Source organism: Gossypium raimondii, chromosome 8 (genome assembly GCF_025698545.1).
Source record: "Gossypium raimondii isolate GPD5lz chromosome 8, ASM2569854v1, whole genome shotgun sequence".
Classification (NCBI taxonomy): domain Eukaryota; kingdom Viridiplantae; phylum Streptophyta; class Magnoliopsida; order Malvales; family Malvaceae; genus Gossypium; species Gossypium raimondii.
Window position 1 is genome coordinate 58549653 of NC_068572.1, and position 27887 is coordinate 58577539.

The 27887-nt window shown below is 30.8% G+C and overlaps 4 protein-coding genes across 4 annotated transcripts; 2 read left to right on the forward strand and 2 right to left on the reverse strand.

Moving 5' to 3' along the window:
* Positions 1-5114: 5114 nt before the first annotated feature.
* On the forward strand, positions 5115-7058 carry LOC105792553 (pentatricopeptide repeat-containing protein At1g63330). The gene has a single exon (XM_052634900.1). The coding sequence runs from the start codon at positions 5115-5117 to the stop codon at positions 7056-7058; it is 1944 nt and encodes a 647-aa protein (XP_052490860.1).
* A 1352-nt stretch (positions 7059-8410) lies between these two features.
* On the reverse strand, positions 8411-9037 carry LOC105793716 (protein DMP10). The gene has a single exon (XM_012622561.2). It carries the CDS (start codon positions 9035-9037, stop codon positions 8411-8413), a length of 627 nt encoding a protein of 208 aa, XP_012478015.1.
* A 4336-nt stretch (positions 9038-13373) lies between these two features.
* On the forward strand, positions 13374-15668 carry LOC105792554 (uncharacterized). The gene has a single exon (XM_012621174.2). It carries the CDS (start codon positions 13508-13510, stop codon positions 15437-15439), a length of 1932 nt encoding a protein of 643 aa, XP_012476628.1. The 5' UTR covers positions 13374-13507; the 3' UTR covers positions 15440-15668.
* Positions 15669-16822: 1154 nt separating this feature from the next.
* LOC105792555 (gibberellin receptor GID1C) lies at positions 16823-19234 on the reverse strand. The gene is made up of 2 exons (XM_012621175.2): positions 18860-19234; positions 16823-18276 (listed from the first exon to the last, which is right to left on the reverse strand). Exons 1-2 carry the CDS (start codon positions 18896-18898, stop codon positions 17281-17283), a joined length of 1035 nt encoding a protein of 344 aa, XP_012476629.1. The 5' UTR covers positions 18899-19234; the 3' UTR covers positions 16823-17280.
* Between the last annotated feature and the right edge of the window lie 8653 nt (positions 19235-27887).

The following is a 27887-nucleotide window of genomic DNA, read 5'->3' on the forward strand; positions in this document are numbered from 1 at the left end:
TTATTTAGATGAAACATTGATAGAAAGCTTGAGAATGTTTGAGCTTAAAGGTTTAAATTCATGCAAGCTAGTATGAATTAAGTTTAGGTGGAATAGGTTAATATTATAGTAGATAGTGTCAAATTAAGCTTATATAAATTAATTTTATTTCATTAGGACTGAATTAAATAAGTTTAAAGTCGCTAGAAATTTTTCTATAGAATGAAAGTACGAGGTCTCTAGTGATTATATTCAAAGTCGATTTTAAATTGATAATGAATATTGAAATATACAAGCATTTCGGATAATAGGGTTTTAGAGACTAAATTGAATAAATGCATAACATGTTTAAATTGAATATGTGAGTAATTGAATGCGTGATTTAAACTTTGTATTTGTATTTTAATCTATTGAATGTAGCTAAAGACGAGACTAAACCATTGAGAGATAATGGGAAGGTGAAAACAGTTGAGGACTTGCTATTTACTGTTTATACTATCATAATTTGTTTTTCTTCTTGTGAATTTTAATTAGGTAACTAGTCTTGTTAAATTGCTAGTGATGTATGTATACAACTACGTTTGAATGTATCGTATTAAATGTTGACTTAACAGATAAGTTTGACAAGTACATATATGTATATAAAATTCATTATGGTGCTAAAATGATTAACTACTTGGTTGTCATATTGGGAAGTATGTGGTAATACATGTATTAATATTGTAAATATACCAACCCGATTTTGGGCCTAGTCGGAACAGTGGTTTCGGGACCACAAATTCGACAAGGAAAAATTTATTCTTATTATATTTTTATGGTCTAAAATTTCACGGAATAATTTTTTGAAATTTTCGTTCAAAAATTTCAACGTTTGAGCACTCAATTTAGTAAAAAGGACTAAATTGTAAAAAGTGCAAAAATTGAGTTCTACATGTTAGAAGTGTCCAATTGTTATGAAATTTTAAATTGGAGATCCTTATATGGTAATTAGACCATTGGTTAAGTTGATGGACAAAAATGGACATGGTTAGGCATGTTTCCAAAGTTTTTCATTAAGGGCATTTTCGTCATTTAATAATTAAAATGAATTAAAAACAAAATTAAAAGCCAATTTTTGTCCATATTCAAGCTAGGGGCCGAAATTTGCATGGATAAATCATGGTTAGGGTTTTTCAAGCTTCCAAGCTCGATTGTAAGTCCGTTCTAGCCCCGTTTTTAATGATTTTCACGTTTTTGAAATCCTTGTAACATGATTTATTTATTTCTACCATTTATTTGAGATATGATGAAGGTCTAGGTTTTGACCCATGTTAGAAATTTGTGTATTTTGATGGTAAATGGTAGATTATGCATGTTTATGGTTAGAGAAACAACTTTTACTAAGTGATTTTCGGTGAAAATGCATAAAAGGACTAGTTTGTAAAAAGATTGTAAAATGTGTGTAAGTGTGTGAATAAGTGAAAATTGTGGACTAATATAGTTATTAAAATGGTTCGGCTAGGCCTAAAATGTAAAGAAATTGAATAAAAATTATTTTTCGAGCCTAGGGGCAAAATCGTAATTTTGTGAAACTTTAGGGGCAAAAATGTGATTTTTCTAAAGTATATTTTTGGACTAAATTGAATAATGAGAGTGTTAAACAAGTTAAATATGTTATTATAAATCAAGAAATATGAAAAACTGACTTTAATCAGTGAAAAAAAAAAGTGAGAAAAAGTGAAATTATGAAAAAGTAAATTTAGCAACAAACAGTTTAGACAGCAACAGTTATGTGACTTTGAAAAATCACCAAAAATGGTGGAAATTGAATTAGAGGCTGAATAATATATGAAATTAAATCTGAATGAGTCTATTTTTACATAAAAGAGACAAAGCAAGCAAAAGAATTTTATATTATGAGATATTTGAATTTTAGTGCGACAGGGCTAGAATGATTTCGAAATCCCCTGTTCTAACTTTGGAAAATCATTAAAAATTTTACAAAAATAATTATGGGATAAACTTTATATTTTTAGAATCCTAAATGAGTCTATTTTCAAAAGAAACAAACGATAACATTATCTAAATTCTGTACTATGAAATAATTGATTTTTAGTGAAGAAGGGTCAGAACTGTCGAGCAGTGAAATAGGGGAAATTTTAAAGAATAAACTGTACTTATTGGCTGAGCCAAAAATTATGAAAATTTTTATGGTAAGAATATATGTGAGTCTAGTTTCAGAGAAAATTAACAGATCTTAATTTGGAGCTCGGTAGCTCGAGATATAAATAAATTAATGACTCTGACTCAGACAGACAGTTTGAATTTACATACAAGAAAATAGTGAAAGTATGGATAATGTTATTTAAGTGTGTTATACACATTAAGGATGTGGAATGTAGGGGAGGAGGAGGAAAATTGGAAAATATATGAATGATTTGTGTATAATTGGTCATATGCTCGATTATGATTGATAAACGATAAAATAGAAATAATGCTTATATTTGCGCATGATTGGTCATGGTTTAACCTCATGTGGGAAAATAAAGTTTCATAGTATGTGTGTATTGTATATTTGGAATATCATTTGGCTTAAAGTAATGTCATGAATGGTTTATGAATTAACACTTGTTGGTAAGTTTGATACATGAACAAATGTTGTGCTCATCCATGCTTATAATGCTTATGCTATATGTTTATTTGGGTTAACATATTTGGTGTAAATGCTTAGGCTTTAGCCAAGTTGTGGTTGGATTATGCCACGTTAAACTTATAAGTTATGCATTGAGATGGTAAGTGCCTAAATGGAAATATGCTTATGATCATGACAGGGGTGGTAAGGTTTAAATTATGTAATCTCTAGTGAAATGGTTTATCACGTGGTTAGTTCTAAAAAGAAATATGTTTAAATGCATTAACTTGCGACTATGGTTGAATGATATGTTTATGTCTTGTGTGATATGCATAGGAAACGGGTGTGGAAAGGTAATGAAATAGTAAGTTCATATTTGAAGTGAAAAATGACGAAAAAAGGGATGATGAGTTTAATTGATGTTGTTATTTAAGCTAAAGTGATATTTTCATTGCAAAATTGAGAATTTCATAAATGTGTTAATGAATGGTATAGTCGATAAACGTTGAGTTAAATGGTAAATACGTATTAGTATTGAACTTACTAATATTGGATTGTACATGAATTAAATGGAAATTGCTAGTGATAGGATTTGAATTGTGAGCATGAGAAATTGTGAATTGAATAAAAAGAAATGAAGCATTGAATTGCATAAGTATGTACCGAGTCTCGTAGGCCCTATTTATTATGATTATAATATATTGAGGATATATTGTGAACAATTATAAAAGCATGTTAATAATTTGAAAGATTTAATTTAGATGAACTTTTATAACTCGGTTCAATACGTTACAAGTGTATGTGTTCTGGTAATGCCTCGTACCCTATTTTGATGTGGAATACGAGTAAGGGGTGTTACAGTAAAAGTATGAATTTCCCCTATTAAACAATACTAGACATGGTTAAGGTATAGTTGGCATGCATAGGATTGCATATGTTATTGGTGGTAGTATTCTGGCACTATGATGCAATTCATTCTGGCATTTTGGTACATTATATTATGTGGAGTGTTAAAGGGATCAATGCATTTATGCCCAATTAGCACCACAGTGCTTACGATTGGATGTAAGGGGATAAATTCACATACCCATACTTGTGTTTGCATCTAGTTAATAGGGGCTATAAGTAAATGTTTATTATGTCATCTTGATTCTAGAAATGATACATTATTCTTATTGTAAATAAATGTCATTTTGATTTTGATAAACGAGCATCATTATGATTCTAATTATATTAGGTTATTCTGAAAAATGATTTCTTTTAATGTCATTATAATATTCTTTTTATTTTGATTAAGTTTAATTTCAAATTATGTTAGTACCACTAAGTAATCAATACTTAAAATACAGATTTGTTTGTTTCCATGCGCAAGTTTCGTAGGTTTTTAAAGTGATCATCAGTTGTCAGCATCCAAGCGAATAATACTCAGCTCAACCGTCTAATGTAATGTTTTTACTATGTTTAGTACATGTGGCATGTACCAAAGTCATTAGGAAGTATTTTGGAGTTCTTATAATATTTTGTTTCTATATATATGCTCATATTATGGTATACTTGGTAAGGTGACCTACAAAGCTTCCAAGGTTATTTTCAAGCTTGGCTCGATAGCTAATTATGCATGGTTGTACAAGTTTAAATATGTTAGTTGATACGTTTGTTTAGCTGTGTTGGATTGTATGTTTGGATGATATTTGATTGTGATTACATATGTTGAATCGATGATTATTGGGTTAGTGCTATGTTTAGGCATGTTTTTTGTATAACTTGCTATGGTTTGAATGCTTGAAAATTGGTAATTTTTTGTCATTTTGCTATTTAATCTCGAGACAAGAAGAACAAGTCTCGAGATCATTAGAATAAAATTTATCTTATTTTTCGTATAAGCCTTAATGTCTCAAGACATTCCATGTTAGTCTCGATACAATTGTACATCAAAGCTAAACTAGTTTTGCCCTGTTTCAAGTCTTGAGATAGAAACCCCTTATCTCGAGACATCCAAACATCAAAGCAAAAATAGCAAAACAAGGGTGGCTTGTATCAAGTCTCGAGACTTGAATAGCCATGTCTTGAGACATAAATTTTAATATATCAAAACGTGTCATTATCGTAGTAAAAATTCTAAAAATAAAATATAGATTGTCTCGAGACATCATGCTGAAATTTTATGAATAGAATTTGCATCTTACTAAACACATGAAGTTAATAAATTTTGAACGAAAACATTAACGTTTTTAAGTACTCAACTATTATTTTCAAATAAAAAAAATGTGAGAGTACTCAACTTTTAACCTTTTAAATATAGGGATCAAATTCTAAAGTTCATTAAAATACAAGGACTGGAGAAATATTTTAACCATTATATTATGTGAATCTTCCTCATCGCTTCTGATATAAAAAATGTCTTCAGCCCGTACGGATATCACATTTTGAACACTGAGGACGTAAGCTACTTTGTCAGTGCCGTCGCCGTTTGTGGTTTCGTTTCAAGCTCGGCTCTTATATCCACTTTGCTTCATTTCAAGATATGGGTAAGCTTCATTCTTCATTAATTTTCCGTTCAATTGTTAATGGCGGAAGGAATCCTTCTAAATTCCACTCTTCTTATTCTTTTAACACCATTGCTTCCCATGTAAGGGAAAAGCAAAAAAAGCATGATAGTTTGGATAATGTTGATGATGCTTTTTTTTTGTTTAATATGATGATTCACAAGTACCCAATGCCTTCTGTTGTGGAATTCAACAAATTATTAGGAGCCATTGTTCGAATGAAACGTTATGGCATTGTTGTTTCGATGTGTAGCCAGATGGAACTATTCGGAGTTTCCCGTGATGTTTATACTTTGAGCATCTTGATTAATTGTTTCTGTCAATTAGGTCAAATTGATTTTGGGTTTTCTATTTTGGGGAAAATGCTGAAGTTAGGTGTTGAACCTACTGTTGTAACTTTTTCCACTTTGATTAATGGACTTTGTAATCAAAGTAAGATTTCTCAAGCTGTGAGTTTGTTTGATGAAATGGTTGGAAGAGGGTATCAACCTGATTTAATTGTTTACAGTACCGTGCTTAATGGGTTGTGTAAGACCGAGAATACCGATCGAGCTGTTAGGTTTCTAAGGATGATAGAAGAAAGAGGTTTTGAACCCAATATTGTAGCATATAATACTGTTATTGACTGTCTTTGTAAGAATAGTTTACTAAAAGAGGCTTTCGATCTCTTCTCCGAAGTGAAGGATAAGGGCATTAGACCAAATATCGTTAGTTATAATTGCTTAATTCATGCTACTTGTAATTTGGGTCAGCAAAAGGAGACAAGGCAACTTTTGAATGAAATGGTGGATAACAATATTTCATGTGATATTGTCACATATAATATATTGATCGATGCACATTGTAAGGAGGGGATGATTTATAAAGCTGTAGATATCGTTGATACAATGGTGAAGCAAGGCATTGAACCTAATATTGTCACGTATAATATATTTATTGATGCATATTGCAAGGAGGGGATGGTTTCTAAAGCTGTAGAAACCATTGACACAATGAGAAAGCAAGGCATTGAGCCTAATGTTATCACGTATAATATATTAGTTTATGCATATTTTAACAAGGCAATGGTTTCTGAAGCTGAAGATATTGTTGACACAATGATAAAGCAGGGTATTGAGCCTGATGTTGTTACCTATAATGCAATAATAAACGGCCATTGCTTGCAAAACCAAATGGGTAAAGCTAAAAGAGTATTTTCGTTGATGATTGAGAAAGGTTGTGCACCTGATATACTTAGTTACAACATCATGATCAATGGATATTGCAAATCTAAGAGGTTGGACGAAGCAATGGAACTTTTTCATCAAATAGCTCAAAACGGACCAATCCCTGATACAGTGACATACAACACCCTTATGCAAGGTATGTGTCAATTTGGGAGAGTTATTGCTGCATGTGAACTTTTCAAGACAATGCTTGCTTCTGGGCCAGTTCCAAATCTAGTGACCTGTTTGATTTTGCTCGATAGTTTATGCACAAGAGGTAAACTTGAAGTGGCATTGAAACTTTTTCGAGCAATGCAGAACAGTAGGTTGAAACTTAATGTTGCATCTTATAATATCTTAATTGATGGCTTGTGCAAGGCTGGGAATATTGAAGTTGGAAAGGAATTATTTCATAAACTCTCTGTCAATGGTTTAAAACCTAATGTTTACACATATGCTATAATGATTAATGGATTCTGTAGAGACGGATTGCCAGATGAAGCATACCAGTTGTTTAGGAGCATGGAAGATAATGATTGTTTGCCTGATAGCTTCTGTTACAATGTAATGATCCAAGGATTTCTTCGAAACGGCTATACGCTAAAGGCAACACAACTTCTATCGGAAATGGTTGGTAAAGGCTTTTCTGCAAATTTGTGCACTGCCACTTTAATTTTGGATCTCATCTTACGATCTAATAATTCAATTTTGGTATAAAGTGTCACAGATAGTGTAAAGATCGTCACTTGTGAATGGGAATCAATTTGTTCATAACCCATTGTACTGCCGTTATAAGTTAAAGCCTTTTGGAAATTACAATGAATGTTAAAAGTTATATTTTCAGTTTAATTTGGTGTACTTTAAAAGTATGAAACAAATAAGTATTATAAGCCATGTTTCACTTTTCAAATACACGCACGCACGCACATGTACGCATGTTTTTAGAATGATTTTATGAAGTCAAAGCAGCCCACTGATCCATTGGAGACCATAAGTTGATCTCAAGCTGATGTAGCATATGGAGCTGCAGGGAAAACAGAATTTGTGAAGAGCCAGCTATGGTGAGTTGTGTGGGATGATTCTAATATTGATGAAGCTTTATGTCCTGCTTTTGTTAAAATGTTGTTCGAATCTTTTGAGGATGGTGTTGTTATTTGGATTCGTACATTTTGAGTTTCATTTAAAATGGATTGACTTCTTTCATTTGAGGTTCCTTCCATTTGCTTGAGGTGTGAAAGTATTGAGTTATATTTTGATCTTTGATGATCTTGACTGGCTTCTTTTATTGAGTTCCAATGTTTTCTCATTTGTAAAAGGTATCCCTTTTCGGTGTCTGGTTTTCTGAACTGGATCAAAAAGACTTGCTTTTATGCCTTTAACCTATCAGATTGTATTGGTGAGATTATATTTATATGCAGATGTAGGAACCATGTCCTTTTAAATTGTTAATTTATGGGGTTTACACGATTATACTCTATTTGTGTGGATAGGGAAATCCAAAATATCTCCCCAAGTCTTTCATGATTCTAATACTCACATTTCTTTGTGACTTGTGAGTTACACGTATTTGGTGAGAAAACAATTGTTCACTTCGAACTTTAGAGAACATGGATTTGAACTATGAAGATAACATTATTAAGAGGGATAGTCACGAATCTCAAATCGTAGACAATAAAAATAACATAAAATATATAAAAGAAAACTTGTTGACTTCAAAACTTATACTCTATGCTAACTCATCCAAAATGTTTATCAGAGTGTTAAGGATTTTTATTCATTTGTAAAAATAGATTAATGGCATGTAAATAATCTCAACTCAAATTAATTCAAATTTAAATTGATCTGAATTAATCCTATCTAAATTGATTTGATCCAAAATCATCCTAACTTACCTAATCAACAAGTCTAGTATATATACATGTGTGTGCCTTAAAAGATTTAAAAATTCATTCTTAAAAGGGATAATCCCAAATTAACCTCGAACATAGAACGTAAAACAAACATGATTATTTATTACCTAAACATAAGGACACATAGATAAAACCAAAATTAGACATATAATAGTTATATCATTTTGAGTTATCTATCTTATTGTTTTGTTTTATATCATCACGATCAGGCTTGTCAGCATACCCTAACCCTCTTCGTTTGGTGGGGAAAAGCATGAAAAATCCACTAGCCAAAATCCCAGCCGCTAATGGCAGATTTGTTATCAATGCATTACCATTAGGTCCCGGTCTAGGAAAAAAGCAACGCTGAACATCATAGCCACTAAAAGCCATGACTAAAAACAATGTTAAAGCACAAGCAGCATGAACAAAATCAATGGGTGTAAGCCTATACTTCCTTAATATTTCCTCGGCTTCTTTTGGGTCGTCCAAACCGAAATCATCATCCAGCTCAGAGTTGAAAACCCAAAGTCCCCTGATGGTGGCAATTCCATAATAAAGCTTCCCATCGCTGCCTATGAAACTGTCAGTGAAAGAAGATAAGAAGCAAGCGAGTGAACATAGAATAATGGCACCTAAAGTCATGTATTTATGAGCCATTTCACATCTTCCATTGTTGGAGAATGAAGGTATAATGGCTTGGAATGCAAAGACGGTGCCGGTAGGAAGTAGGTTCGAGAGGTTGGCTGAGAGCGGCAGTGCCTTGTGGGCAGATTTCGGAGAAGCTTTGGTGATTGCCATTGCCATGGATATGAGCTTTTGAAGTAGATTTGTCTTTGTGTGGCATCATCATATGTTGTGGGTTATGGATTTTATGCATAAAAAAGGAATAAATTAGGGCGTAAGCCATTTTTATCATAAACAATGCATCATGGATTCCTTTATTTATGAACCTAATTTATTTCCCAAAAAATGATAAATGTCACATTTGCTTATTCCAATTTTTGCAACGTGTATATTACTATTGTTTCCACCACAATTATCATCGCATAATGGAAGTTAGTTCTACGCTCCATATATATCCAAACATAAATATCCAGAAAGGATTAATTGAAATTGTGATTCTATGTTACTTTATCTCTTTCTAATAGGAGAATCACAAATTAGATTTTTCTTCCTGATTTTTAGTGTTTTTAGTTTGATTTGAATTTTGTCCAGACGAAAAAGCTGAAAATCAGGAGAAAAAATTTGATTTGTCATTCTCTCGTTGGAAAGAGATAAAGATGACGTGAAATCACAATTTTATACAATCCTTTCTCCATAAATATCATATATAATTTTCAGATATATTTGTATCCGACATTTTACAAATTTTAACCATATTCTCCACATTTTTTGTTTACTTACACATCACAACGTTGAAATATGTTGGAAATTGGATGCTTCGCTCACTTCACTAGCTATTTGTATTGATTTTTCGTACATTTTACTTTTAAACTTATGCGTTTTTATTAAATTACCTTAAAATAAATGAAAATTTAACATTCTTTAACTTTTACTCTTAAACACTCTAGTATTTAATTGATTTTTTAAAATTAAATGTTAAAAAATTATAAAAACTATTTTAAAATTTAAAATCATTAAAAATTAATTAAATGTTGATGTGTTATCTACGTGACAATTCACATGTATGTCTCATCAAGAAAATTAACAAAATTTTCCCATCTATTTTGAAGTGGTTTGACAAAATGCAATTTCAAAAACTAAAAAGTCGAAAAATAGAGAGCTAAAATATTTTTTATAAATTAGAAATTAAAAATCATTATATATATATATATATATATTTGTTCGAGTTACCATTACAAGCGCAAATAATATTATATCTAAATTTATATACTAAAGAGCTAATTGATAATAGAAATTAATAATTATAATGCATTAAAAAATGGAATATATCCACACCAAAATCAACCAAAAATGAAATGATTTAAGCCAACCAATGGGCAATAACTGTGACCATTTAGAATCGGATGCAATTATGAGAGAATTCAAAAAACCAATTACTCCACTATGGATGGTTGTAGATGCATAAATATTGGGGTGGGCTCTTTAATTTCTTTTGGGTAATTTTTAAATTTAGTTATTTATTTTTGGATTAAATTAACTTTAAAAATTATAATATATCCACTGATATTATCAAAAGTTATGATATAGTCACTAATTAATTAGTCATTGTGCCATTATCCATCATGAATGATATAATCAATGTTTTTTAAGTTCAATTAATCCGATTAAAAAATTATTAAAAATTTAAAATATCCGATTCAACTGCTTGGTTCAGTCACTGTTTTGCATAATTCAATCAGTCCATGTTGATTCTCGTATCAACTGATTCAAAACCTTTCTCCATATCAATTCATGATCTAACCAGTCAATCCAGTCAAACAACATTGGATATAACTGCAAGTTGACATGGTTTCAGGCAAAAAATCTAAATCAAATTGCATAAATGATCCCTATACATTTCTAGAAATTTAATTCTTTTTCCTTTAGTTTCTTTTTTTTTTTTTTTGTAACTAACTCTCTCTATAATTATAAAGGAGCCTAAGCACTTACTGAAGCATAATAATAGTATCAAATTCTATAAAAAAATTAGTAGTAATTTTTATAGAATAATATTTGGATATTAAAAGATTGAGGAGAAAAGAGAATTTTTGTTTCGAGTATTTAGTTTTGTTTAACTATATCTTATCAATGAAATTTGTCTCCTATTTATAAAAATTCTCATGATTATTCACAAAGACATAACTCTTGAATAGATCTCTATCTGGATACAACTATTCGTTAAATATTACTTGAATAATCATAAACTTTGTTAATAATCCAAGAATATAATTTTTAGAATCAAATGGCAATTTTTGGATCACTCGTAACTTTTCAATTATAATTATCGGAATATTATAAATATTTTGAAAATATTCCAATATTTATTCACTTCATTTAGGGTGTTTTTCTAAATATTTTATGAAAATGAATTTTTTTAGAAAATGGACTTGTTTTTGAAAAAACTTATATTTTTTACGTCGAAATAATGTTGCGTAAAATATTTTCCGTTGTTTAACATGTTTTCTGAAAATTTTAATTTTGTAATGGTAAGCATTCAACATTCAATGATACATGAATATTGTTGATAAAATTATCTAATTTTGAGTGCCTACAAACTTTAAAAATCAATAAGGGACTCAAAACAAATGGAATATGGGGACACATAAAAAAACAAGTTAGTACAATCAACGAATCATTTGACCAATCATGAACACCAACTCTATCATAAAGCAACTGCATGATCTTATATAAACAAAAGTAACAATCGAGCAACAATATCCATCAATTTTGATATGATTATATGTATCTAATGTACCGTAAAAGTGAAATTTATGATAAATTTTGAGAGTTAAGTGGAAAAGTAATTAGGTTTGTTCATAAAGAATCTTTGATTTAACCGAGGTGGGGCATACTTGTCCAACGAGTTCTTAGGATACCTCATAAAGAATGAGATTTTATCCTAGTTGACTGTGCCTAGCACTCCACAATAGAATGATGTAGCTAAGAGAAGAAATAGAACATTACTTGATATGGTTTGTTCAATGTTAAGCTATTTACAACTCTCTACTTCCTTCCGAGGATATGCGATACAAACGGTTTCCTATATATATTTTGAATGATGTGTCAAGCAAGTCCACTTGTAAGGCACCTTACAAATTGTAGCATGAAATAAAACTCACTCTAAATCACTTTAGAATACGGGGTTGTTCAGCACATGTTTTGGATAAGAGTGCAAAGAAGTTGGATGCACGGATAGAATTGTGCATGTTTGTAGGATATCCGAAAGGAACAAATGGTGGATTATTCTACAATCCTAAAAAGAATACAATTAAAGTTTTTATTCATGCAAATTTTCTTAAGAAAAGCTACATGGATAACTTTAAGCCTCGAAGTAAAGTGGTGCTTAAGAAACTTCTGAGAGTTGTAGAATAATCATCAAATTCAATTATCGAGAAAGTTGTAGAAAGACCTACAAACAATCAACAATATAGGGAAATCCATCGTAGTGGAAGAGTTTCTAAGAAGCTGGACTTCTTCATCTATGATAGTAGTATTTATAATGCGGAAGTCAATAATGAGGATGATAATCCACTCACTTACAAGGAGACTATGCAAGACAATGATTCCAAGCTCTGGAAATAAGTCATGGGTGCCGAGATGGATTCTTTGAAATCTAATACGGTGTGAAAACTTATAAACTTACCGGTTGGGATTAAACCCATAGGGGGTAAAAGGATCTATAAGAAGAAGAGAAATACGGAAGGGAAAGTGGAAAGACATAAATCTAGACTTGTAGGAAAATGCTACACACAGAAAGAAGACATCGATTACATAAGACCTTTTCTCTAGTAGTCATGCTTAAGTCTATTCGTATCCTTTTATCCATTGTCGCTGCTCTCGATTACGATATTTGACAAATAGATGTCAAAACAATATTCTTTAATGGCTATCTTGATGAGACCATTTACATGACTCAACCCACTAAATATGTTGTCAAATGAAATGAGCATAAAGTCTACAAATTACTAAGATTCATTTATGGACTTAAGTAAGCATCCCATTCATCGAACAAAATATTTGATCAAACGAACAAAATTTTTGACAACATAGTCAGTATGTATGTTAAGTCATGCAAATTAAACATTGAAACTAAAATTAAGTATTTAGTTTATAAAAAAAGTCAAGTAAATTTTAAATATACTAAGGGTGGGTTTGGATAGGCGATTGGATGCAGTGCGATGCGTTTAGTTTACTTTTTGTCTCACGCTACAGTATCGCTATAGTATCTAATCTCACCACCACCGCTATTTTTACACTAACCACAGGTAAACGCACCGTCCATCCAAACTCACCCTAAATTTAATATTGAAGTTAAAACAAATATATCAAATAAAATATTAAGGTGTTGCGGAAGCTTTAAAGAGCACCCACATGTTGACGAAACCCTAAATCTCATAAATATTTTATTAACTTTTTAAATTTCCTCACACACCTTGAAATTTGGGCCCAAAATTTAAATCTCAAAACTAGCCTTACTCTGCCTTCAAAAATCCCTCCTTTTTTTTCTTCTTATGTACTATTTTATCAGTCTATCACCACCATATCTCATTTCTGCACCACCATAAAAACCCTAGCCTTCGAAGTCCAAATCTCATCTCAATACTCCCAAAAATGGTGAAAAAGAAAGTTACCCATCGGCCCAATGACCCCAAACAACGAAACCCGCCTCAGGAAATCCATGATACTGCCAAAGATTCAACCTTTTCTAAAGCTTCCAACCCTTTGAGCCGCCAATCTTCCATGGAAGATCCTAAGGAGAAGATCCAAAATCTAAAGTCTCTTAACTCTTTGCTTGTCAAGGAAGCCTTTGAGAGTAGGCAACAGATTGACTCCTTGGTTCAAGCCAAGGAAGCTCTTGAGGTTGAGTTGATTGAAAGGAAGAAACTTGAAGCTGAGGAGAGTGAGAAAAATGTGAGCTTTGAGCTGCAGAATGGGTTGGTTTCTGTTTATATGGTGAACCAAATGAAGGAACTTGGTGTTGAGAGGGAAACGGTGATTGGGGCATTGAAAAATAAGGTGAGTGGACTAATGGGTAGTCTTGAAAAGGAGAGGAAAATGTTGAGTTTGGTTTGTGAAGAGAGAGATTTGGTAAGGAATGATTTTGAGCTGCAGGTTAATGAGGGTAAGTTGATGAAAGAGAAACTGACGGAAATGGAGGGGAATGAGAGGAAATTTGTGGAAGAAATTGGGAAACTTAAAGTGGAATATGATAGGTTGGTTTGGGAGAAAGAGGAGTTGGAGAAAGTGAAGAGTTCAATGGTGAAAGATAGAAATTTATTGGAGAAAAACATGAAGGATATGGCTGGGAAAGTTGAGCATTTGAGAAGGGAGAATGGAAAGGTTGTGAGAGAGAAGAAAGAGATTGAGATTGAGAAAAATGAGCAAAGAGTGAAGATTGATGAGATGGAAAAGGAAATGAGTGAAGTTATATTGAGTTTGAGGAAGGAAGATGGGGTTTTGAGGTCTAAAATTTTTGAGTTGGAAAAGAACTGTGGGGAAGCAATGGATAGGGAGGCAGAAAGGGCGATTGAGATCGGTGCATTGGTGGAAGAAAAGAGAGCAAAAGAAAGGAGTATTGAGAGACTAATGGAGGAAAAGGATTTTATGTCAAGATCATTGGAGGCAATAATGGTGGAGTCAGAGGATAGGCAGAGAAGAATTGAGAAGTTATTGGAGGAAAGTGATGCAAATAGAAGAGTGTTGGAAATGAATGAGAAGGAATTAAGGGATATGCGTAAGAAAATCAAGGAATTGCTTGGAGATAAAACGGAGATCGAGAAGGCCAAAATCCATGGCGAGAACGAAAACATCAAGTTGCACAATGAAGTAAGTGAGCTGAGGAATATTGTGCATAGGCTGCAAGAAGAATGCTTGGATCATCAAAAGAAGAAGGATGAATTGGTTTCTGAAGTTAGCCGGTTTAAAGCTTTAGTTGATCAAGTAACACTTGAGAGGGACAATGCTTTGAAAGGATTCGATAAGGAGAAGCATAATGGTGTTAGCTTGAGATCAAAAGTTTCGGAAATGGAGAATATGCTCAAGAAAACTGAGGAAGAGCTAGCGCGGAAGAGGACCGAATGGCAGAACCTAATCGAGGAAAAGAAAGAGATGGGGAGTCACATTGGATCACTGGCTGAAGATAAAGATAGGTTGCATTTGGAACTTTTGGAGAGAAAGAGAAGTTTCAATGATTTGAGAGCTAAAATGGAATCCACAACTATTAATTATGAGCGAGCATTGACTCTGTTGAAGACCACTGCTTCACTGTTATGTCAATCTAAAGATGAAAAATCGCCAGAAGAAGCTGCTATTGCTGAACAGAAACTCGAAGATGAAATCGAACTATATGCAATGGAATTGGAAGCAATCAAAAAGGCATTTAAGAACAAAGAGACAGTGGCTCAAGACTTGAAGCAGAAAGTTGAGTTAATGGAGAAATCCATGGTGGAAGCACAAAAGAAAAAGAGTTTCTGGACTTTGGTGTCGTCGGCAACAACTCTTTTGGCTGCAATTACAGTTGCATATGCTGCAAGAGGACGTTGAACGGTTTGGTTTGGTAGTTAACTTAGTTTTACAGTCTTTTCCCCCTTTACTTTTAGGATTAACTGAGAAAACTCTAATGTGACGACATAGTATGTTGTCTAGTTTTGAACCTTAGCTCAGTGATAAATAATAGGTTCTTGAATAAGTCAAGAATCATAACCTCAAAAGGATACTTTTTTAACTGCTTTATGATCATAATATCTATATGTTGATGCTTCATGTTTAGGTATATCGATCCGTGTTGTCTGCTTATATGTTATTTTGTTGTTTATACTGTTTGGTTAAACTAGAGCTTGATTTGATCATGCTAATCTTTGTTGTCCAGACTCATTCGTGAGTTTTAGATACGGGAATGTGTCCAACACGAGTGTCTGACATGAGTATTGCTTAAGAAAAATGAAAACTCGAAGATAGATAGTTTGCTTAAAGTTCTATGTATCTGTTGACTAGGTATTTTTCATGATGACTAATCCAATATAGACATGTGTACATATACATGAACATGTATCAATGGAACATTCATAAGCAAAGAGCTCATACAATTTCAACTGTTCATGCTTTCACTTTGATGGTAGTTGGACTTGGATTTTAGGGGTTGAATCATTTGTGTATTCGTTGTACCTTGTTCCTATGTTACTCGGATTTCTATTTGAATGTTGGATATGAGTATGTGCTTGACACGGGTGTGTTTTAAGTGTTTCATGTAAATGCACTCCCTGGAAAAGAGCATGTAGATATCGAAAATTGAATTCGGTATATTTGCATTAACCAACTCTACTAAACGCGTAGATTATTCCGAATTTTGAAATTTATCATATGAAATTTCACATGCTGCTGATGCTATCCCTAGTTAGAGCACATGATTAGAAACAAAACTAATTCTTGTCTGAAATTAGGAGGGGGACAAAGGAGAATAAATTAAGCAGAAAATAACAAAAATTAGGACAAAATAAAACCAAAATGAATTTCCGAACAAAAAAGTCAAATAGACTAAAGGTTTGATGTCTTCATCAAAAGCTTAGCTATTATTTATCATTATGCTAAATATTTAAGCACACCATGAAAGCAAATCCTAAATGTGTGCTTCTCAAAAATGGGTCCCTTTCAATGCAAATCCAAATTGCAACCACTATTATAAGTTCTTTTTCTAGGTTTTATTTTGGGGAATATAAAATCAATTGAACTGAATGTATCTCTTTGGGTTTTCTTCCCTTTTCCAAACAAGCCAATTTGATACTTTCCACTCCAAAAATGACAAGAATGCATCCGATACGAGTAAGGTCCTCGAGAAGTCCTATCTTTATACCTGTATCCGGATATGCATCAAACGCGAATGTTGAACACAGATACTTGCTTGTCTTATGGTAAATATAAACAATCATAAGCCATAAATCACAAAACTAAAATTTTATCAATCTTATGGAACAATATAATTGTATTTACAGTTGCCTGAAAAGGAGTTTCAAACAATACTAGAGCAAACAGAACAGCAATAAATCAAAAATAGAGGAAATAGAGAAGCTAAAAACACAAGACTAATTGAAGCCATCGTCTTTACATATACTAACAGTAACACATATGTATAAACATACAAAACGGCGGAACCTTTCGGATCCGTCTTCAAATATTAGCTTTATGTAACATTAGCCGAGCACCAACCCTTTGGTCGGGTACCTGTAAGAGAGCTTCGTAAAACTATAACATCCATTGTCCGAGTGGCGGGTTTATCAGCTACACGCTGAAATACCTCTTCTTCGTGATATATATATATATATATGCACACACACGACAGTAACTGCAAACTTCTTAATCACCCCGAGATCGTGAAAAGTTTATTATATTTAGCAGTCAGAACTCACAAATTCACTTATCTCGTCCATAACCGTATGGAAGTGATTGTTATTCGGCAACAAGTAGAAACCGATTGTCGCCTGTTCCATATATAAAAGTTTAACCTCTTTGCCAGCCTTTCTGAGCCCTTCAACATAAGCCAATTGCCAGTCCTGAATAAGGTCCAAACCGGCAACCACAACTAGACTCTTCGGAAATTTGATTCCTTCAAGACTTCTACCGTTAGGTCCAAATGGGTTACATGCAGGATGGTCACGGTTTTCACCTTCGGGGAGAAAAGCTCTCCAGTACCAGTCTCGATCTCGTAGAGTAACAAAGTATTTTCCATCTAAACGCTTTTCGGATTCAGTTCTTTCTTGTCCACCAAACATTGGATTGAGCAGTATATTACCCAACACATCAATTCCGGATTCCACAGCTCGTGCCGCAACATGGTGTGCGATGTTACCACCAGAGCTATCCCCAGCCAAATATATATGAACCTTCGAATCTTTCCGACTTTGAAGCCATGATCTAGAGTTAACCCACTTAAAAGCAGTCCAACCATCATCATAAGCACATGGATACCTATTCTCAGGTGCACGTCGATAGTTCACCGAAACCACAACAGCCTTACAGATACCTACCAATCGTCGACATAGAGTATCGTAAATAGCACTATTCGCCGAGGAATGTGCAAAGCTCCCACCATGAAAGAAAATTATAACAGGGACAACATCCCCTACAACAGGCTTTTCAAGCTCAACGATATTCGGCTCAGGCTCTTCAGCAGTAGCTGGTCTGTAAATCCGACAAAGGAGGCCTGTAGCACGATCAATGAGGACATCAAAAGAGAAAACTCCATCAACTGGGTTCAAATTAGCAGGGACTTTACGATCGAGAAACTCCGCCAAGTGACGATTGAAAGTGCCGTCCGGTCGACGGAGAAGATTGTAAGCCAACTTAAAACTGGAGATTAGGACCCATGTATTTAGGGGAACCACCATCTAACAAAGTTCAATAAGATATACATACAGCATGTTAGCAAACAAAATTCATCAAATACATGAACTAACTTTGCAGAGATACACAAAAATTAGCAAGAATCTATGCTAGCCAACAAGCAATGCAGATATGGCCATGTAAGTCCATGATTTTCACAAAGATTGAAATCAAATGTTATCATCCTCTAAAGCAAGGTGATCCAAATCAATAAATACAAATGATTTTCAAAATCCAAAGAACACCAAAAAAGGAAATGAATGAATGAAAAAAACTACTACAAAGGCTTAACCAAATCAGAAAAACTCCAACTTTCTTGGAAAACAAACAGAAAAAGCCCAATCCTATATATCATTACAATAATAATAATAATCAGCAAAAACAGCAAAGGAATCAATAAGAAAAGATATGATAAGATCAGCAGCTCTAACAAAAAATAAGCTATAACTCAACTTTATTGAACCAAAAAAACCCAATAATATATCAAAATCCATTAAAATAAACCATCTTTGACAACCAATTTAGATAGAAATTAAACAAGTTGACCAAAGAAATTAAGGGGGAAAAAAAAGAAGAACAAGATTTTACCTTGCACTCATTGAGGTTGACTTCATTACTTCCGGCCATTCCCCTTTCTTTTAAACACTCAAAAACAAAACCCAAGAGCTAAAAACAGATCTTTTTGAAAAAAAAACTCAGAAACCCATAATTCATATCACAAATCAAAATCAAATAAATGAAAAAAAAAAAGTCCAACAAAGCTTTTAACCTTTTCTCATTCTTTTCTCCACTCCAATTATCCCTCCTTTTTCCATTTTTCTCTTTTGCTGCTCAACTTCATAAGTATAACTGTATAAGAGCAGTAAACTGATTTTTTTAGAAAAAAAATAATCTCTTAAATAAAAACAGATAAAAAGAGAAAGTAAACTGTAAACATAAAACCATAAATCTCACTGGAATAAAACAGAGAAGGTTGTAACATGTATTTTATGTGTGTCGTGTAGTGAAGGATAAGAAAGTGCGCGCAGGTTAGAAAATGTCAAGGGCTAATGCTAACATATACATAGTGTGAATGTGGGACATGAGAGACGACGCGACAAAATAAGTAGCCGAAAGATTAACTGTTCTGCGGGTCCCTTGCATGTGGATTTAAAAAAAGGGTAAACTACACCCATGGTCACTTTTGTTTACCTTAGTTTACATTTTAGTCACTTATGTTTGAAATGTTACGTTTTAGTCATTTACGTTATCATGTTGTAACATTTTAGTCACTGAGCTATTAATCGTCGTTAATGGTGTAATAATAAGCTGACGTGACACGTTAAATCATCATTTCAAACAAAATTTTAAGTTAAATTATACAATTGATTCCCATATATTTTTCGTTTTAAGTAATTTAATTTTTTTTCTTTTATGTTCTTTAAACTTTCTTTCTTTTTTTTCCATTCTCTTTTGTTTCTCCCTTTGTTTTCATATCTTTCCCATTTCTTTTAACATATTAGGAAGTCGAATTGGCAGTGAAAAAAGTAGGAAGTCGACTGTCATCATTTGCCTATAACCAAAACCCTATAACTAAAACCCATAAACCCATACCATGCTTCTTTCTTCACTACCAATTCGACTTCCTGGTATGTTAAAAGAAATAAAGAAGGTAGGAAAATAGAGGGAGAAGCAGAAGAGAATGGAAAATAAAGAAAAGAAAGAAAGAAAGTTAAAATAACATAAAAGAATTAAATTGCTCAAAATGAAAAATTATGGGGACCAATTGTACAATTTAACCTAAAGTTTTTGTTTGAAATGATAATTTAACGTGTCACGTCAGCTTACCATTACATCATTAACGACAATTAACGGCTCAGTGACTAAAATGTTACAAAACAATAACGTAAGTGACTAAAACGTAATATTTCAAACATAAGTGACTGAAATGTAACCTAAGGTAAACAAAAGTGACCATGGGTGTAGTTTACCCTTAAAAAAAATCAATTTTATAAATCAAGTTTTTGTTTAGTAAACTTTTAAAAATTTACAAAATAGTCATTGAATTATTGAATTGTTTTCATTTAAGTTATTCAACTGTTAAATTCTTTTTCAAAATTCGGTCGACGAGCTTTAAACAAAGATTCGATGATCAATAGGGTGGAACAGTACCCATCAATGAGTAGAAGAACATATCTCAAATTCAAGTTGATTTAATAGTTGATGTCGAAGATGAAAGTTGTTCGGATTTTAGTTAGCAGATTAATGACTTCCAAAATTATTTCATAAAAAAAACTAAAATGTAGAAGACGAGGTGAAGTTTACTCTTTTGATTGTTGCCGAAGCTGAGAACGAAGAAGGCCATACAATAGCTATTTTGACAATTCATTGACTTAAATGAAATTTTTCGTAAAATTAAGTAATTATTTTGTAACTTTTAAAGTTGAGTGACTAAAATATAAACTTATTAATAATTCAATAATCATGAATATAATAAATGGAACACATGAGAATTTTTAACTTTGTTTCCGTCGAGATTAAAAAAATTATATTATTAATTTACCAAATACTAACACTAAACTTAAATATATATTAAGTTGAATTTTTTTGAAAAATAAATTAAAATCAAAATTAAGATATATTAATTATTTATAAAATATTAATTTTATAAATTGAGAGATTTAAGTTTAAATTTTGGAGACAACATTATTAAGAGGACATGAACCTTAAATATAAATTTTTCTACAAAACGAACATAGAAAATACAAAATAAAAATAAAAATCTTAAGCGAAAATAATTTTTATTCAATTCTAAAATATATAATGAGAATTTTACCATTAACAAATTAACAAATTGACTATACAACATGTGGTTTCTTTCATGCATTCTTATTGGATTAAACCATATTAAAATTTAAATACCAAAACTCTATTATTTAAAAAGGGTTGAACTACACAACTAAGATTATTAGACAAAGTAATCGAAAAGAAAACCCTAAAAAACTTATGTCACTGCTTTATAGGTCTCTTCAGGTGATCATCCAACTAAATTGATAAGCACTTATCATGGATTTGAGTGCTAGCATTATCTTCATAAATTGTCTTGAATAGTTATCTCATTAATCACTTCATTACCATGTTTTGAAAATATAAGGATAGGCTTTTTCATTCCTCGACCTATCTTTTGAATATTCATTTGAAATTTAAAGAAAATAGGTCTGAAAAAGTGAGATTCATTTAAAATATAAAGTTGGGTTTAGACTAAATTATTTAAAGCCAAGAACATCTCGACCTAACATGTTTTCAAGTTTAAAACATGTTAAATTATATCATAATAGAGTAATAATTAAACTATTTTTTAACACTTAAAAGACCCGGTTCAAACATTGTTGTTATATATAGTGACAGTAAAATATATACATAAATACTAAATAAAATTATGAGTCCTTAAACGAGTTTAAATTAGAAATTTAAACAATAGTAAACTTATACAATTATACATAATATTAATACTGTGCATAATTCGATCCAAACTTAATTTGACTGAACTCATCAACACTTCTAATTAAACCAATCGAAAGAAAAACGAGACAATTCGGATCTAATTTTTGAACTTTGTTAGGGGTGTTTTATACAAGAAAAGTATTTACCAGAACCATTTTGGCAAATTGAGATTCTATCTTATCCCCACCATAATTTATAATTTAATTAATTAATTAATTTACACAATGTGGTCCCATTCAGCCAAAGAAAATCTATAATGCCCCAAAGGATCAATCCCTATAATAATTGCCCCCTTCTTGGCTTTTTCTTATAACCCCACTTTTATTTATTTCCACGTGTGAATAAATATGAACAATCCATCTCTATCACGACAATTAAATGTGATAATCTCTTTAATATATTATAAAAATACGAAATAAACTTACTACATTTCATAATCCTTTCAAAAAAATAAATAAGATATTTTTATTATCTTTTATATTTTATTCAAAGTTTTAAATATTTTTTCAATTTATATTATATTGTATTTATGTTTATAAAATCGAGGAAATCAGAAGGAGTTGTTATTTTCCAAAAATAATTTAAAAAATGTACATTTGTCCTTTGCATGAAAAGGTATGTACGTTGAAGTACTTATGAACCAACAAGTTCACATCTTTCTACATCTCCATGCGGAAAAACAATTTTTGAAGAAATCGTAACTCTCTTTTTTTACCCTTTTTATACACAGACTTATTAAATTCAAAATCGAATCGGGTTAAATTCCATTTTAAAGAATAAATTTTATTATTACTCGACCAATAATTATACGTAAATACATTAATAAATTCACACACCGCAACGATGGCCCGTAATTTTTGTAAATATATGTATTCATATTAAATATTCATACTTTTTTATTAGCATTACATAAATTAGTTATTATATTGAATCTTTTAATTAAAATACAATCAATATGTCCTTATATAAAAGGAATTTTTTTTAAAGAAATCTATAAAGACTCATTCACTTGAAGTTAATAGATCACTTAATACGTCTAGTATTGTTCACAATAAGAATTTTGTTTCCTAACTTTGTCAAAAGTTCGAGTGTATAAAGAGGTGGTCAATTCACAAAGCACGAACGTCTCATCCGAATGCCAAAGAAGGCGAGCCAAAAAACTCTCATATTTACAATTTTTTTTTATATTTGAACCCTTAATAGAATATAATGAGTTGAGCAAGTATGTGATCACAAGTTTATCTCTTAGGAGACGGAAATCCGACAGCAAAATCTGAAGGAATTTGCCTTCCCTCAACATTTTATATTATATAGATCTGTTCAAATCAATCCACGTAACTTAAGAGTAATCAATTTAGTCCCTGATGATATGTAGCTTATATGATAATGGCCATGCATGTGCATGCTTTGGCATGCCCTCCAACTAATAAATAAATAAATAAAATTTCCCTTTACTCCAGCTTTTATGTACAAAAGAAATAAATAAAAGAATTAAGAGCATGAAAAGCTGTTCACCTTGTGAAATTTCAATGAGCTTTCCTTTACATTTATAATAATGTATATAATTATCTTATTAATGGTAATCACATGGTCTCTTTGGATTATTTATAGATTTCCATTAAAATATAGATGTGTTGTTTAAATTATTTAATTCAAATATAATTACTCCACCTATGATCACTTAACTTTACTTCAAATAATATATATAATCAATCATATTGGGAAAATAAATATTTTATTTTGGTCCAATGCAAAAATAAATATTAAGTGTGATGAAGAAGAAAACCAACAGGGAGCATCTAGCCTTGCTGTCCTTGTCTATGAATTTCACTGTCAAGGGGCAGCTTTGGGGTGTGTTGGGTCAACAACTATGAATAGGTTTTCGGCTTCTTTTGCATTGGCCTCTTTCCATAAGGATAAATTTTGGACTTCTTTTTTTTTTTAATAATTTTCATTTATTTCGTTTTGCTTATAAAAATATCCATCTACTCTTCTCACTTTTGATTGTGAAATATATTAAATTTTAGTATGTTAATAAATTTAATTCTTAATATTTATGTTTTTTTATCAATTTAATTTTTAATTTTTAGTTAAAATTGACCATTAATCTTATAAAAAATAGTTAAATCATTTTTTAAAATAGAAACATTTATTAAAACGTATATCTTTTTAATGATATTGGTGTTGCAACTGCATGGCAATCCACATGTATTTCATACTGACTGTAATGACCCAAAATTTACAAGCATCGGAAAAGTACATTATCGGGCCTCCGTCTTAGTAAACTGAGTCAAAAAAAAATTTTACTTGAAATAATTATGAGTTTAGTTGAGTTCTTAATTAGGTATTAACTGGGTGAATTTAGTTTAATTAAGAGAAATTAGGAAAAAGGATTAAATTGAATTAGGGGTAAAAGTTGAATTATAGATTAATAGAAAATAAAAGGATTAAAATGGCAATTAAGCCATTAAAAAAATAGGCGTATAAGTGATAAAAATATGAGATTTTTATGTTATGTATATTATTTTATTATATAATATAATATATTATATTATATTATTATATATATTAAATAAAGTAAATAGATGACAAATGTATGGTAAAATTGAAGACATGTGTAATAGTAATAATTACATAGGTACACTTGTAATAAAAATAAATATGTGCTTAATTAATAAGTAAAAGATTTTTTAAATAATATATTATTAATGTTATTAGTTAAAATAAAAGAAATATAGTAAGGAAGTAAAACAAAAAAAACCGAATGAAGTCAATTAGTAATGTTTATATGAATTTATGATTTGTTTATTTGTAAATTTTTAATATATCCGGTAATGTCTCGTAACCCTGTTCCGATGACGGTTTGGGGTTAGGGGGTGTTACACTGACATGACACGATTTATCTTATATATCACAACAACAAATAATTTGAAAATAAAAATATAAAAAGTTCATAAAATTTTAAAAAATAACATTAAGTGCACGTGGATTGTCATATGAGTTGCTATTTTTAAAATTTTAGCATTTTAATTAGTATTTTCGTTGAAAAAATATCAAATTAATTCTTTTGAAAAATTAATTGTCAAAATTGATTCCATTTAAAAGGTTGATGGCCAAATTTAGCTAAAACAATAATAATAACCAATTTAACAAAATATATAAATGTTAAGGGCTAAATTTTTAAGGTATATTTATTGAATAAATTTTAAATAATAAGACAACTTTACCCTTTATTAATTATTATTCTATTTTTAAAAATTTCTATTCAATAAATTCCAATTAAAATAATAAAAGTTAATTATTTATAAAATAATTTAATTGTTGTTAAATTAAATTATAAATTGCACTGCATTCTGATACAACCATATGTTAAACATAACATGTTTTCAACTAATACAAATAAATATATTTTTGTTATAAAGTTACAAATACAATTGGTTTACATATCTTAAAATTCCCAAATTGCTAACCTTGGCATTAAGTCAAGGCCACATTAGTTGTGATTTTATTTTTAATAAATTATTATCAATGAAAACTATATTTTGTTTTTCTTCTATTTTATTTTTATTTATGGTAATTTTATATAAATATGTTAAGCTCGATAATCACTAAAGCGTGGGAGTAAATTGATGTTTTAAAAGATTTAAGAAAATATGAAAAATAATGAAGACTTAAAAATTTATAGTGGTTAGGCTCTAATTGTCTACCACCTTCACTCCTTTAGCTCACCACAACTAATGATTTCTCAAATCACTAAATTTGAACATTTCAAGTACAATGTTTAACCTTTACAAACACCATCTTTTCTATAAGCAATATAAAGTCAATTCCCTTAAGGTTTTCTAATCTAAAACCTTAAGCAAACCTTTACAAATATGATAAATAAGAATACTAATTAATGACACGTCTCAGAGGAAGATATTATAATGGCCAAGCTCACTTAATGACAATACAACACTTGAAATAATGAAAGAAATTGTTACTAAAATATGCGTAGGAAGAACAAAGAAAATATCAATGAAAAGATTAAAATTTTGTACAATTAACTTTACAAACTTGTTTATTGGCTTCAATATGGATTTATTAACTTGCATTTATGACTTCTAACAACATTGTAGTCATTTGAAAATGTCGGGAGTAAATTAGAGCCGTTGTAGCAATAGATTTGAGCATTAATTGTAGATTGCAGGCAATTTGTATCGGTACAAGTGGACTGGTGTTGGTAGAAGTCTTTAAAAATTGGGCCATTGCAACTCAAACCACCGGTAAAAGTGTGCTTGTATCGATAGAAACCTGAGGGTTTCAAGAGTTCTAATCTATGTCGATAGTTGTATCAGTAGAATATACAAAGGAAACCAAAATTACTCACTAACTTACTTGTATAGATTGATTAAACACTATAAAACAGCACCACTAATGACATATTGTATTAAACTTTAAACTTTCAACATATTTAATGTATTTTATTATATTTAGAATTATATAATTAGTACAAAAAGAACATGTTATGCATATAAATGGTCACTTTCTCCTAATCTATTACTATCTTTAATAACTCTCAAATCTTGATATTTATATTTCATTCTTTATTTTTGTATTTATAAATATGAATATATATATATATATATATATATATATATATATATGCAAGAAGGAAAAAAAATACTAGAAAATTGGATGTAGACGAAAAATGGGTAAGTGGGGGATGTCTTTGCCATTTTAGGGTTAGGATGGATGAATGAGAAATTGTTGGCAAGCAAAATTGCGGAAAATTTGGGAAAGTTCAGCCCATTTCTAAATCAAGATTTCCCTTTTTGGCAACCAATCAAGTTGCACTTTTGTGGAAATAACACATTCAACCATCCCCTTTCATCCAAGTGGATTCCACGTGGCTCTAGTTTAAAATTTAGGGTCAAAATAAAATTTTTATCATTTATAATTAAAATTCATTAAATTTAAAGACTTAAAAGGTAAATATACCAAACTAAGGGGACTAAGACTAAAGTTGTCCATGGGTCGGGCTCAGGTCGAGCCAAATAAAAAGATTTAGGCTCGGGCCTAGCCCAACCCGAAAATATGCCTAAAATTTTGCCCAAACTCGACTCAGATAAAAATACTGAAACTCGAGCCCAATCCAGTCCACCTATATTAAAATTTTTATATAAAAATAAATTTAAAAATATAATAAATCAAATAGACTAAAAGCATTAAAATAATGTTTCCCAAACAAATGAAAAAATACTTAAATAACACTAAGATAAGTGTAACTTAGCAAGCAAATACCTCTAAAATATTAACAAAATTAATAATAAAGCAAGAGTTATACGATATCCAAACAATAACAATAAAATAACAACAATTATCGGAATGATCGCAAAGCAATGAAAAAACAGTGGCAAAACAATAAAAAAACAACAACAATTATTTTTTTTTGCAAATTCGGGTCAGGACTAGGCCAAAAAAGCTTACACAAATGCTTGACTCGTTTTGAAAACGACCTTTATGTTTTTGTCCAATCTCATTTTTCAGGCCTATATTTTTGTTCAATCTTTCTAACTTCTCAACCAAACCTTTGAACCACAGACAAGTATAATTAAGACCCTTACCGGCTCGTGAGTTTAATTCATATTTATTTTGATAAAATTGTTTAAATATATTTTATTTTATTAATCTAAATTCAATTAGCTATTTCATGATTAAGTGTGGTTATAATTTCTAAGTAAAGAAAGGTGGATTTAGAGATATATTGTAGAACCTTATATCAATTGTTAATATATGCAAAGAAGTATAACAAAACTCTTATGTATTAAGCTTTGATTACTTGATAAAATAGATGAAAAATATAGAAGGGAGAACAAAAAAGCTTGTTAAATGGTTATGGTACAAATAATAAGAAGTATTTACTAGATATTGATCTTATTTCTCTTAACTATGTCTTAATAATTTTAAAATATATGTATTTAAAAGCATGAGATAATGTAGGATGGATGTAACACCCTTAACTTATATTCGTCGTTGGAATAGGGTTACGGAGCATTATCGAAATATATCAAATACAGACATTTCATATTATTTAACATTCCTGTCAGAAATTATTCATAAAGTCCCTTATATGAGCACTCGAGGCCCAAAA